This window comes from Protopterus annectens, chromosome 12.part0 (genome assembly GCF_019279795.1).
Source record: "Protopterus annectens isolate FY-2018-M chromosome 12.part0, PAN1.0, whole genome shotgun sequence".
Classification (NCBI taxonomy): Eukaryota; Metazoa; Chordata; order Ceratodontiformes; family Protopteridae; genus Protopterus; species Protopterus annectens.
In genome coordinates this window covers 1,165,948,617-1,165,963,978 of record NC_056746.1, presented here as the reverse complement: position 1 = coordinate 1,165,963,978, position 15,362 = coordinate 1,165,948,617, and the positions used below count along the sequence as shown (strand labels likewise).

Below are 15,362 nucleotides of genomic sequence, written 5' to 3'. Positions count from 1 at the left end.
TTCCAAAAAAATCATTATTATACATCAAAATGCATGCGTTATTAAACCTTTGTAAATAAGCATTTGATTTTGTATCAACAATTGTATCACTACCCCTATTACCTAAAAGTGGTAGAAAATGGCCAGATGTTCTTTTTTCTCTAACTTCTACTAGAATATCCAAGACAAAAGAATCAGGATAACCTCTTAACTGTAACATATGCTTCAGTTTATCACATTCTTGTTGAAATTCCACTTTGTTTGTAACCATCCTGGCCAATTTAACAAGGGCTTTCTTTTGGTGAACAGGATGCATACTATCAAAATGTAAAAATGAATTAGAATATGTAGGCTTGTGAAAAATGGTGAATTCAAAATATTTCTTCAATTTATTTTTCTAATAGTAATGTCTAAAAAATTAACCAAATCCATCTGCACATGCATTGCAAACCTTAAAAAGTCAGTAGTGGCATGTAAATAATTAAAAAACTCTTGTAATCTATCCTCACTGTCAGTCCATAGAAAGATCATATCATCCAAATAGAACCCATAATAAACCTATCTGTAACACTTGCATTGGTGAACCATGTTTGGGTGCCTTTGTGACTGATTTTGTGAACCCTGTGTTGGGAGCTGCTGAAGTAGAAACAACCCATTCAGGAGATCCTATAATTAGCAGATCCTATAATTGTCAGTATCTGCCTTTTTAGTGGAATGCTTTTCAGATTTTCCTCTCCTTCCATATTCTTTCTTTTTCTTTCTTTCTTTCTTTCTTCCTAGTCATAGAAGATTTTTTTACATTTATCGATTTCTTTTACAGAATTTTCTTCTAAGGTTTTGAGTCTTTTTTTCTGTTAAAAAGAAGAATGATTATAATCTCCTTAACCTAACTGCTTGTTAAGCTTTAAACAATTTATTTACACAAACACACTTATTAGCTGATGTTGGAGAGAAGACAGTCAAAAGGCTAATTTCTCTTTAAAATTATATAGAAAAAAAAAGGCATAAAAAGGTACAAGTGTGACAACTACGCAGACAAAATGTCTGATAGATAGCTGAGTGACCAGAGGTTTCTCAAACAGTAAGAACTGAAGGGGACACATGTATATACTGATTTCCTGAAACTGTCTAATCCCTGTTTAGCTATGCAGCTGTGCAAAACAGCGATCCTTCTCAAAAAAAGACCACATGAGGATTAGAAAAGCCATCCTGAATTCTCCACAGCTAGCCACTGACTGAATTTGTAAGACACAGTACATGACAGATATCAAATAAAACACTAAATAAGGGTGGCAGCTAAAAGTTGGTATACTAGAAAGCAAAGCGTATAAAACATAAAACATACACTGACTACCATGGTTAAAAAATACATACAGGATAAGCTCTTTCGGGAAAACCTTCATCAGATCTACTAAGTCATTCAGAAATCACGATTTGTAGCCATTCACAGTCGCCAACATCTTTTATTTATTTATGTAGCTTCCTTTTCTTCAGTGTCAGTTTTAAAGGCACCATTGCATTTAAACCAGGCAACCTATGTGCTAGTAATCTACAAATTCACTTTGTTTCATTTACTTTTGTCTCATTTACAAGATCTCCTCCTCTTTGATGTATAGACATTAACTGCAGCACCATAAAGTTAAATATATGTCCAGGACATTATAGTATATGTCTCGCCAAAGCATTTAATCGTTTTTTTCTTTTTTGACATCATTTATATGTTGAAGTATACATTGCTTAAAACAAACATTAGTTGTAACAATGTAAAAATGATCCAAGTGAAGGCAACAAGCCAAATACACTAAATCTTTGGAATGGCAGTCTGCATATAAATTAGGGTGAATTTTCTCTTTAGTTACTGGATGAATAAAATAATTGTCTTTATTTATATATTGATGTGCTTTGCATGTTCTACATGCATATGTGCCTATTCTCTGTGAATGTGTAATCATTTTATTGTATGGACCGTATCACAGGTGTCTCTTTAGATTTAAATTATTTTTAAAACAAAAATAGGATTTTTCACCTACTACTTCCTTTATTTTGTCATCACACGTTAATATCCGCTTCTTAATTATATTACATATTATATTACATATTTCATTTTATATTACTAGAATATGTGTGTCGCCCTATTCATTTGTTTACTGTTGGTTTTTATTGCATTCTTATTTCTCATACTGTTCTCATAAGAATAATATGTTTTTCCTCGTATTTCTCTTTGAGAAACAAATTCTCTTATGCTGTTATTTATTTCAGTATATGAATATCCTGTTTCCATAAAATCTCACTGACTCTCTTGGATGCCTCTTTCAAAATCATCATTTATTGTATATAATCTTGACATTCTTAGTAGCTTCCCTTAAGAATGTTCCTATAGATGTAATTAGGATGCATACTCATTCTATGAAGTGACGTATTCTTATGACATTCTTTCCTATACATTTTTGTAAATATTTGTCCATCGGTATCTATACCAACACTCACATCCATAAAATTAATTTCATCCATGGAATATTCAGATGCAAATCTTAAATAGGAAGTAGTTGTATTCAGATAGGTAATAAATTCATTTAACTCTAATAGAGAGCCAACCCAAAGAAAAAAGATGTCATCCACAAATCTCATATAATACTTCAAATACAGTGACAGTTATCACCTGTGTTTGTTCTTGGTATCCCTGCCAGTGGTTGACCACTAAGAACCAATGAGAATCATGGCTGTTGCTGGCACTTACAAACATTCCCTAGAACCAACAAACACAGTTATGTCTACCAGAAAAACACCTGACAAATCAAAACAGGTTCATACAGGCAATAAACATTATCAGAACTATAGGATTACAACAGGCTGTATTAAAATCCTGTGACCAAAACAGTTTTTCATATAACAGTTTTGTATCACTTTTTGTGTGTCTTGCAAATGATCTTTCAAAGCTTTGTCAAATTTTTGTGTTTTAATTACAGTCAGCCATTGGTTTAGATATAGCAAATCAGTGTTTGCCATGTTTTTTTTCTCTATTCTTGACAAGAGACCTTAGGTTAGCATATATCTGTGCATGCTGGTTTCCATTTCTGTTGTAGTGTAATTCTCTGTAGTCTGCCTTTCACATGGCACTATATGACATCAGTTATTGCTCAATTCTATGTTTCTCCATTTATAATTCTAGGTTCAGAAAATGTATCCAAATATGTTGATGATGATGCATGTCGCTGCTGATTTGGCACCTTCCCTGACAATATCACCAGGCAAACTGGCTCTTACAGCAACCTGCACCATTGATGCTTTTGCGATTTTACCCAACAAGTCATTAGCTCATCTATTTGTTCTACATGTGGTCAGTGTTTCTTTTTAAATTTTATATACATATTTTAGAACTGATTTTGTATTTTTCAAAATTGTATGAAATGGGTGCATAACTAAATATTGTGAATTATTTCCGTGAATTTTAATACCAGAACCAAACTCCTCAGATGGGAAAAATGATAGAAGTTAAAAAAGATGAAATATGCCACAAACCAAAACATTGTACATACTTGTACATAATTTTCTAACAAAAGTGACAGTGCTTTGTACAAGAGATTACCTCAACAGTTCAATTTCTTTATTTTATCTATGTAATTCAAATAGAATATGTTGTGCAAAGGATGACAGTTATTTCAGTCTTTGATTAGAAATGTTACTTATTTAGAGTAATTCTACTTTTGTAAAAGTCAGTAAACCAAATGTATATCGGTAATGATACTACACTGACTGTTACAGGCAATTACATATACTAGTATATAGTGTTATAACCGACTGTTGGATACTTGCTTGCTATTCTTTTGCCATGCACCCGTACATAATATATTATACAGGTTGGTCAGTCTTTCAGACTGTATTAGACAATTATTATAGTTATCATATCATAACATTTTAACAGTCTCAGGAATGTATTTAAGTATTTCAAACCCACATGCACTTAGTTATTTATTATTTGATAATTGGGTCAGTGGGCCAGTCCAAAGATGCTTTACAGCTGCAATAGACAGAGAAGCATACAATAAGAAACAGTATCACCCATCCATACTATCTAAAATATAGAAGTAAAGACAAATAGTTACAGTTTTGTGCATAGAGACAATCAGGACTGTAGTTCCACTGACTCAATTATCCACAATATAAAAGCAAAGTCATAAGAAATATAGATTGTGCAATATAACAGCTGCACATTATTGATGGTCTTAAGTTACAGTAATACAAGTTGATTCTTTTACACAATCAGTGGCTGAAATATATGAAACAGGAAAATGCAATTAATCGAGTTTTAGGAAATTATGTACATATTTCCAATGTGCAGTCATTACAAAAATGCAGTTGAGAGCTAGACGGATTCTGGGGAGAAAAGAGTGTAGGCAGTATAAAGAAGCATATCATAATAGTATGCAACAGACTACGTACATATTTGCACTGAACAGTTTTAGAGCTCTAGAGACAACAGACTGGTTTGGGGTTGTATTAAGTCTGGAGAGTGATGGAGACGGATTGTTATGCGACTTTTCCATTATCCCTAAAACAGTTTCACTGTATCACTAAGGAGGTGCTCAGAGAGCGCATCTTTGAACCCTGGGAGAGTGGGCTCAGATTTCACTTCAGAGAGAAGTTTATTCCACAGAGCAGTGTCCACTCTGCAAAAGGCTTCTTCCCCAATGACAGTTTAAAGGGTGGTCTGCTTAGAGTGAGGATGTCATCCTGTCTGTTTCGTAGCAGGTATACTTATTCTCTTACTGACAGATCTGTTCTCAGGGGTGGGCAGTAACCTTCATTTAGTATTTTGAAAAAGAGAGTGTCTAGTAAAAAAAATAGATCTTGGTATGATAGGTAACAAGTGTATCACAGTGATGTGAAAACTCTTCAAGCAGAGCAAACCTGCAAAGTATTGCTTCTAGCTCTTTGTAGTCTTTTGGTATTCTACTCTGCCATGAAGGCTAGCACTGGAAGGCCATATCACATACACTCACCACGCATGCACACACACACACACACACACACACACACACACACACACACACACACACATATAAAGGAACAAAATGAACAATATTTCAGACAACCACAGACACATACAAGGAATGCATTCATACTAACAGAGGAATCATACCAACATAAGCCTTAAAGGTAGCTGTTTACTTAGCCCTAAAGGTAGTTAAACACAACAGTCATCATATCAAGTCTTCAACAAGTCATACATTATCCCTCCAGTTTTATGCACAGTTGTTATCAACAAATACATTACACACGCACACTCCAGTGCTGAGATGTGCTGAACTCTGATTAAGTCAAACCTTAGTTTTTTTTAACAAAAGTCCCTTTTAAACAACAACCAAACCAGAAATGTTCAAAATGGTTATCCAATTATATTTTGTTTTTGTAGATATATACCACACAATATTAAACTGGATCTATGTCATATGATTGACTTTTTAAATGGTCAAATTTCATATGATCGAACTCATATGATCGACTGTTTAAAAAGTTGAACGTATGTTGTTGTTTCTTTCGGCTTTTCCCGGTTAGGGGTCGCCACAGCAGAACTCCAGTCCGCTAATGATTGGCAGTTGATTTTTACGTGCTGAGTTGCCAGCCCTAATACACAACCTTCAACGAAGGTACACCCATTCATGCATGTCTCCACGCAGACGACACTCTAACTGAGAGTCGAACCAGACAGCGTCTTACTGTGAGGTGACAGCGCTACAGCACCACCACCGCAGATAAAAAGTTGAACGTATGTAAAAACTAAAAACAGCATTTTTACTGGGGGGGGCAAGCCCCCCCTGCACCTCTATACCCTCCTAGTAATTTTATATATATATATACATATATATATATATATATATATATATATGGATAAAAAGTTGAACGTATGTAAAAACTAAAAACAGCATTTTTACTGGGGGGGGGGCAAGCCCCCCCTGCACTTCTATATCCTCCTAGTAATTATATATATATATATATATATATATATATATATATATATGTGTCTATATTACGAGATCGAAAACCCGTTTCAGCGAACACCACAACACCGACACATATAGCTCAAACTACGGTAACGGCGAATGTTCAAAACCGCGAAACACAAAATGTCAAAGTGTCATGGTTGGCCCATCTGTGATATAGCTCCGTAAGGTAAGTGTGCAATAGTTATGGACCTTAGGGTTAGGGTGCGGGTTAAGGTAAGTGCATAGATAGTTAATGTATGTAAGGTTTAGTGTAGGGTTAGAAGTAGGGTTTGGTTAGTGTATGTATGTGTTTTATTTATTATGTTTGGGTATGTAGTATGTAGTGTGCGGTGGTGCTGGCCGACTATGACAATTCGAGATTTGAAATTTCGCGCTTTAGGGGTTTGGCATATTTGCGGTTTGGGCTTTGTGTGTCGGTGTTGTGGTGTTCGCTGAAACAGGTTTTCGATCTTGTAATATAGACCCATATATATATATATATATATATATATATATATATATATATGTATACGTACCAACTCCAAGATCGCACTACAGTGGGAGAAAGGGCATATTTCCTGGTTTCCACTGTTCTGCAATCTCAGGACAATTCACTAGTTAAGCAAATGGGGATATGTTTGACTTTTTAATTGTCAATCATATGAATTCCATCATAAGTAATTCAACTGTTTCAAAAGTTGATCTTTTAACATAGACTCTATAAAAACTTTATGTTTTGTATTTATCTTACATTACTAAATTTCAGTGGACCTTAGTGTGTTCAGGTTTGCTGTGGGGTTACTTGAAACAACCTTTCTTTCTCATTAAATTGTACTCATTAATCTGGTCTAATGGAGCGATGCAATATTACATAAATTATTCATATGACAACATAGCCGGCCTTAGGCATAGGCCAACTAGGCGGCCGCCTAGGGCGCCGGTCTAGCAGGGGTGCTTTTCCAGTATTTATTTGTTGTAGGTAGACCAGGATGGAGGCACCAGGTAGTGTGGTGGAGGGTGCTGTGGAGCCCTTTTGCCTAGGGCACTAGTTGACCCAGAGCCACTATGACAATAATAGAAAAACATGAATAAACATTAAGGAATAAGATGAAACGGGAAACAGGGCAAGAGCAGATTTGCAAAATAAAAGTTCAAGAGGGATAGGCTTCATGAGGTTGAGCTTCTCTAAGTGAACTGCAAAGAGTTATAATGCTTTAAAGTCTGACTGGCCACTGACATACCCACTGACATAATTTTTCATGGGTGGCTGTATCCTTAGGTTTCATTACCTTCCTTTAGTAAGCATTATCTCTGAAGCAGGGAAATACTTTTTTATTCTTCTTACGATTCTGCTTGAGACAGTGTTACCAATAAAATAAAACAGTTAAAAAAAAATGGCTCAAAAAAAACTAGAAACACTTTATTAAACTAAAGTTAAATACAACTGGTAAGAGCTTTCGTTCTATACAGAACTTCATCAGACCAAGTTGCAAACTCACACCAACCAAGAAAAAATAGCTCAAAGATTTATAGATTTGCTGTGATAGATCAGGTAAATAATTATGATGTTAGGTGGGATGCTAAAAATTATCTTGATTGGAAATAATATTGTTGGCAAGTTGAATCTGAATGCCTGTGTTTATCTAGGTATTAATGATAGGGAGAATTTTAAATGTTTTTGAAAAGGAAGGGGTTAAAGCATTGAGTTAATTGGGTCATATGACCCTTGCTTTGAGCTATTTATTCTTGGTTGGTGTGAGTTTGCAACTTGGTCTGATGAAGTTCTGTTTAGAACAAAAGTGTTTATCAGTTGTACTTTAGTTTAATAAAGTGTTTCTACTTATTTTCAAGCTGCTTTTCTATTTTGAACTGCTTTATTTTATTATATTTTATTTTTTGGTGCAGTTCTTGTTTTTTGAGCCTTTTAGTGAACAGTGTTACCAATCTCAATGGAAACTATCTAAGCCCAGAAGTGAGACGGGATTTTCAAAAGTTGACTGAAAGGAAGGGAAGATGGAAGGAAGGACTATCATCCCAAGAGGGCTTACTTCGACATCTAATAAAAAAAAGTAGGTACCTCTGCAACGGATAAAGAGTATCAGAATGTGTCACAGAGCTACATTCATGCTTAAAGTGATTTATCTGTTTATCTAGCGAGTTAGGTGCTGCGATGCACCTAAGTTGTTGTAATTTAGTATGTATTTTCGGCCATTTTTAATAAAAATCTTCCTAAACTTTTTATTAAGCCACTGCCAAAATAAATCTACTGTGGCCCATCCTGACATCACTATAGGTAGAGCGAGCACTGCATCCATAGACTATAACGGATGCACATCTGTGCATGAGTGGCAGTGCACCCATTAAAGTGTAGGGACATACTTCATGCTTTCACTACCATGATGTCATTAAGGTTAAAGTTTACTTTTAAGTTCAGTGGCATGACCATTGAGAAAGCTGTGATATAAAAAGCTTTTCCACCAGCTAAATCAGCTTCTGAACACCTTTTGTAATGCTGCAGAAATGTTCAGCACTTCATGCACTACCTGGTGTAGTGTAAAGGGAAGGGATTTTTTATGACCAGATTATTTTAAGTATGTGCCTGCAGAACCCCTGCCAGTGACATTGGGCTACAGATAAAAGATAAGCCCTAAAACTCACTGACCAACATATAACAGCAGTAATTCTATCTGTACTTTCCATCCCATCTCATTTGTCTTCTACATTTTCCTTCTGTGGACATTCATGGAAATCTCCACATCCAGACCAGGAAATACAATTCCTCCAGGAAGTAAGAATTTAGAGCCATGGAATTCATCAATGGAGCAGTTCATTTCTAACAGATTTATATTGAATCATATTATGTCAAGCATGCTTTATGCATTCAGCACATTTCCATTTATGTAAAAGGATAAAGGACAAAATGTCAAAAATAACAGAAATTATTTTTGAAAGCACTTTAATCTCTAACCTATGAATACCTTGCCCATTGCAAGCACAAGTACATGATTTCAACAGTTTTATACACCTGACATTAATTCTGGCATCTGTCAGAATAGTGCTAATGCAAGACTCAACAGTCACCATCAGACATCTCTGCCTCAATATGCACCCCTCAGAATGTGATGCAGTATGTTTTAGTATTCATGACAGCTGCAGTGGTTAGTCATCTACACTGCTTCAGTCTCTGTATCTGTACATTTTTATGAGGGCTGTTTTAGAAGGCTGACATAGATGGGAGAAGAATGTAAGCCCACAATTTTAAAATGTACCTAAAAATGTTTACTTTTACAATGATTTATTTTGTACATGTGCAGGCAAACTTTAGGATATCATTCAATAAAATGTTTTCTCATTTTCTCTTTTTTCTTCAGAGTACAGAAATCTCTGCTAAAGTAGGAGTTAAAGGCAAGAATCTTTTTGGGAGCCTTTCCCTGGACAGGTAATTATCAAACTTTCTATACAACTATTAAGACAGTTATTTCCTTTTGGTGTATTGCAAGGCATGACCACATATCTGAAAGAGGGTAACTTTTTTCAGCCTTTGGCCATAACTGTAAAGTTAAGTTCTTTTCAACAAAAAATAAATAAATAAATGCATTCATACGGTAGACAAAAACAGATTTCCTGAATTTATTAAGTTGCACAAAATACAAAATGGGAGAGTGAGCCTTCTTGTTTAAAGTTTAATTGGAAGGGAGTATCATTTTTATTTTAATAGTTGAAAGGTATTAGGCAGGAAATTATAATGGAAAAGATTGACATAATATTGATGCATACATGGAAAAAAGGCACTGGGCAGTCTCCTGTAGTTCTTACTTCTTAGCGGCTTCAGTGATTAAAGACAATCCTCATGCTGAACAGCAAAAAAGGATGACTTTCTAAGCAACAAAGCACAAAATGTGTCCTGATGATTTTTTCATTGAGGAGGGCAGGGTCGGCCTTAGGTCAAGTGGTGCCCAAGGCAAAAGGGTTCCAGAGTGTCCCCCCACATCACCTGGTGCCCCCATCCTGGTCTATTTACATCATCCAGTTTACTGGAAAAACGCCCCTGCTAGACCGGCGCCTAGGCGGCCGCCTTGTTGGTCTATGCCTAAGGCCGGCTATGGAGGAGGGATATGGTAGAATGCATAAACCTGAAGTGGTTTCCTGCTGTTGAGAAAACAAAAAAATTTGAATTGACCAAAAGAGAAACTGGAGCATGTTTTACTTGCATTACTCCTCCATTGCAAAAGGATTCCCTATAACAATCCAGGTAAAAAAAAATATCATAGGAGAAATGCTGCCCAAATATGTTTTCAGCAAGCTGTTCACAGTGTGTTTAGGTAGAATGTTTTTTGTTTGGTTGACTGATACATTTTCTTATGCATAGGGATAATTTCAAGATACAGGTCAGTCAATGATGATAAAGATTTTAAAGGGGATTTGTATACTTGCAGTCCACAAATGTATATACTTTGAGCACTAAATTCAGATGAATCACTTTTTAATTTTCCGTATGGCTTTCATTTCACAAAGATGCTTCTTTCTGGCTATAAGCTATGTATTAGTTGTAGTAATGCCCACCTTAAACAGAAACACTGGGTGTCATTAATAGCTTTATCTATATGTTGGCTAGTTAGATCTGTTTCCCAGTTCCAGAATGCCTGAGACAGAAGAATAGGAGCTGCTGTATTCTATCTAGATGATGCCCATCAGAAGAACATGGGCACAGCATCCCAGCAGATGAATGTAGTATCTTTTATATGCATTCTACATGCTATGTTATTTTAGGTGCAGTATTGAAAGCATCCTCTATTTAGGGTGGCCACGGTGGTGCAGTGGTTAGCATTGCCGCCTCACAGCAAGAGGTTCTCCGGTTCGATCCCCGGCTGGGGTGCCTTCTGTGCGGAGTCTGCATGTCCTCCCTGTGGTCGCGTGGGTTTCCTCCGGGTGCTCCGGTTTCCTCCCACATCCCAAAAGACATGCTGCAGGCGGACTGAACACTCTAAATTGGCCCTAGGTGTGCATGTGAGTGTGCCTTCTGTGGAAGGTTGGGTGCCGGGCTGGCAACTCGACACCGTAAAACTCCACTGCCACTCAATGTGCGGACAAGGTGATCCGCTGTGGTGACCCCTGACCGGGAAAAAGCCGAAAGAAGAAGAAGAAGATTGAAAGCATCCTCTATTTGTTCTGTATATTACAAAGAGTGTGGTTTCTTTGTAAAATATGCATTTATACATAGGAACCTGCACAAACCAGTTTAGTCTTGCTCCTGCTACTGAAATTGTTAAAATGTTTTTTGCCACTTCTACACACTCTTGGTCACACATTAAAGTTTCTGAACTATTTTATGTGTTTGACTTTCTCTTTAAGATAGCACTGTAATGAAACAGCAAGTGTTGCATAGTTCGGATTCAAAGTAGCAAAGCTGATACAATGAGGTCCCACAGGAACGCATAATCACATAGCTGGCAACCACTCAAAAGAGAATATTATAATATTAGGGAATATTTCTTGTACCATCCCTTAATGCAAGGCTCTAGCTTTACTCCCCAGATCTGCAGGTATATTACCTCCCAGGTTGCACAAATGTAGAAAAAAGGGATAAGTTTGAAAAAAGAATTTCCTTTACTCTGAGCCACCTCACCTCAAAGACAGTTTAAATACCTTCAGCAACAAAGCAACTAATGAAACACTAATGCTCTGAAAATGCAGGAATTTGTTTAAGCATACAGTATATACTGCTCTTCGTATACTGACAAACATTAGTGCGATAAATAGTTGTGTTTTCTAATAAAACACTTTTTCAGCTTTCAAATATGTCAACGCTTCTAACACTTCAACGACTTGCAAGAACTTTGAAGGAGGAATTAAAAGATAAAAAAATAATTTCACTTATTATGTGGTAAAAAGCCAGATGTGGAAAGAATAGGGTGAAATAGTGGATTTTGTTATAACAGAGTGAGAATAAAGTCAAAAAGAGTACAAGTTTCATAAGTAAATGTGGAGCTATGAGTTACAGTTTAATGCAGTGTCACTGAAAACCTAGTGAAAAACCCTTACACACAGCTGTTAACATTATTGGGGTCCTAAACCTAGTGAAACAGCATAAATATTCAGTTTTGATTTTTTTGCAATAGGGCTTACTGAATCTGTGACAGTGTGGTTGACTCAAGAAAAGGGCCCAAGGCTGTAATTATGGGCAAACTTTACAACAAATGTGGACAGACTGGATTGTGTGTCGAATAAAGGACCACATTCAAAGAAGGTTATGGGAAAATAATCATGCATTTGAAAATGCCTTAAACATTGTTTTAGCAACGGAAGCAACAAATAGAAGCATGCAAGACTCAGTGTTGTCATTTAACAGTACACGCAGAAATGTAAGGTGTGTGTGTGCGTGTATGTGTGTGTGTGCGTGTGTGTGTGTGTGCGTGTGTGCATGTGTGCACGCACACGCGCGCGCGTGTGTGTGTGCGTGTGTGTGCGTGTGTGCGTGTGCGTGTGTGTGTGTGCGTGTGTGTGCGTGTGTGCGCGTGTGTGTGCGTGTGTGTGTGCGTGTGTGTGCGTGTGTGCGTGTGTGTGTGTGTGTGTGTGTGTGTGTGTGTGTGTGTGTGTGTGCACGCATCTAAGTATAAGAAAGGCAGAAAATCTATAGCACATTAATTGTACTGTGGAAAACAGAAAATCCTGGAACCTTCTCCCCAGTGAACTTTCCTCACTTCCCTCTATATCACTTTACAAAACCAAACTGAAACTTTTCCTCAAAACACAATGGTTGTACCCCTGTACTGAACCTGACTGATCAACTAGCTCTTCTTACTAGGTTCAGCCTATCCTCCTCTTCTCAGTAATCTAGCCCCTTTCTTAAGAACTACTAACCTTCTACTTCTAGATACTATTACTTACATCTTCTTGACTTTTATTAATGTAAATACTTTTGTACTAATAAAGTGTATATAATCAGCTGCCTTCTCTTCTATATACTATGTATTAAAAGTGCATTTGAATGATACTACTTATACCTGCTTATTTTGCTATATGTTATGAACTTCTAACCTCTTTGATTAGTCTTACTAATGTAACTGCATTGTACCTTGTTTACATTAATTTTGTATATATGATTTTGTTATTGTTCTCATCGGAGCTTATCTCCCTGGGCCTCTACTGAAAATGGATATGTATCCAGTTAGACTAGCCCAGTCAACAAATGCAAAATAAAATAAATAAATAAGGTTCTTGAGTTTCAAAATTTAGGCTTCTAAAAGCAATATTCTCAGAATGGAGTTACTTATACATGGAGATTGCAGCATAAAAAATGAAATGTAGTGGTAGTATCATGTATGTTTTCTAGTGCCAGATTCATTAACAGATACTCGAAGTGTAGCGCTCATGTTAGCAATGCAACATGCTGCCTACGTGATCGATCATTAGGTGGGTTTGCATGATGTGAAGAGTTGCCAAACAAAGGGAAATGGCAGAATATGCTAACAAAGTACATGCTAATTAACCAGTCCAGCATGGTGGAGGTATTCAGGAAGCTATAAAGCACTCATGTACACTTAGTGTAAGCTTTTGCCTAGTACATCATAACCCTTTGGCATACAGGCACAATTACACTTAGAGAAAAAGATGTTAGGGGTTGCTGCTGCTATTATTATGCTGTATGTGCAACAGGCTTTAAATTAAAGCACTAGTGTTGTGGCTGTCAGATCTCGGGCAAGAAGAAAAAGGGTGGTTAGACCCAGTCAGACTTATCATGGACCGAAATTATTGAGAGACACAGGGTGCAGAGGGAAACACTGGAGGAACTATGTAACCTCTGCCACCCCCACCTTAGGTGACGGAAATCATGGAGAACCCATGCCAATGGAAACAAAAGCATATTTAGCATTATGTATACTAGCTATTGCTACTTTCCAGAGACCCACAGGAGATATATTAGGGATGTCACAGGCATCAGCCTCTAGAATATTACATCAATTTTTAAATGCAATATGACTACATGCAAAGCAGCATATCTGTTTCCCACGAACACCACAGGGGAGAGCAAAACACATGCAGGAATTCTATGCAGAAGCACACTTTCCTGAAGTGTTGAAGATCATAGACTGCAAACACATAGAAATAAAAGTCCCACCTGGAGAACAAGGGAGGAAGTACATCAATGGAAAAGGTTTCCACTCTGGAAACTCAGGTTGTCTGTAATGCTCAAAGGATCATCTACAATATCTTTACAGGTAACCCAGGCAGTCTTCAGTTGTCAGTAATATATCCCCTATAAGATGTTTTTAATATATAGTTATGTATTAAAAGCAATAGTGTGCATCAAGCATTTCAGTTGACTACCATCAATAAAACATAGAACAGATCAATTATACCCTTATTGCTTAATTATACCAAGTAGTTAGTCTGAAGTACCTAATGCTTCTACTGCTGTGATGACAATACTAACTGAAATATGATGCAGTTCGCCAATTACAGACATAATCATTCGCAAATGAGTAGGAAGAAGAACTCAATAACTTTTGCTTTGCAATACATATTGATAAGTCCAATCCTGTGAATAAACAAGCATTTCCTACCCAGTGTGTGCATCAGACATATATGCAACAATAATTCACAAAGGCATGGGAAAGGGCAGGGCACAGTCATCATCATTTGCATATGGTGGAGGGTAGGAAGGCAAGTCTGATACCAAAGAAGTCAATATATGTGGAAATAAAAAACACATTAATCTATCAGAGTATGTTCAGGGATAGTAACAACAGATGCATAACACTCAACAGTACTGGTTAGATAGTTTGCATGTGTGTAAAGTGGAATGGGTAAGTGAATTTTTTTTTCAGTGTGAGTGTGTGTGTGTGTGTGTGTGTGTGTGTGTGTGTGTGTGTGTGTGTGTGTGTGTGTGTGTCTGCATGAACATAATAAGCACTGTCCTAGCATTACATCCTGGCATTTTAGACAGGTGAGAGGCATGCATGGTAGACTACTTTGTTCAGCATCATCAACCCTGACCATAAGAAGCACCTCTACTTGAGTTGCTATGCTACTTCCACTGCTCTGGCTAGAAGTCAGGGGGTTGCATGAATGCGAACAGTGTCTACTGGATGAGCTCTCATCTTCAGAACCACAACCCCATGGCTTACAATGTCTGGGTGTGGACACTGCAATCAGTGATGGAGAAGTAGATGTAGTGTTACTGTGGAAGTGGGATCTTACATGGTCAGATCTGCAAACATCCAACGATGAAGTGGTTCTCCTGCCACATGGATGCCCACCTTTTTCCAAGTGTTTCATCACAGAAACTGCCTGATCCAATGTGTCATTCATCCTGCCTAAGGAGTCGCCCACATGGTTCAGGAAGTCACTCACTTTACAATGCATGACATGTAGTAGTCATACTATCTCTTCCTAGGC

At 37.0% G+C, this 15,362-nt stretch overlaps 1 protein-coding gene across 1 annotated transcript in view; it reads left to right on the top strand.

Moving 5' to 3' along the window:
- Positions 1-15,362, top strand: part of LOC122817051 (bactericidal permeability-increasing protein-like) — a 505,866-nt gene that overhangs the window by 313,529 nt on the left and 176,975 nt on the right. Inside the window, exons 10-11 of the mRNA XM_044090193.1 lie at positions 3,149-3,316; positions 9,335-9,402. Coding sequence (XP_043946128.1) covers positions 3,149-3,316; positions 9,335-9,402 — 236 coding nt within the window. The remainder of the gene's footprint in view (positions 1-3,148; positions 3,317-9,334; positions 9,403-15,362) is intronic.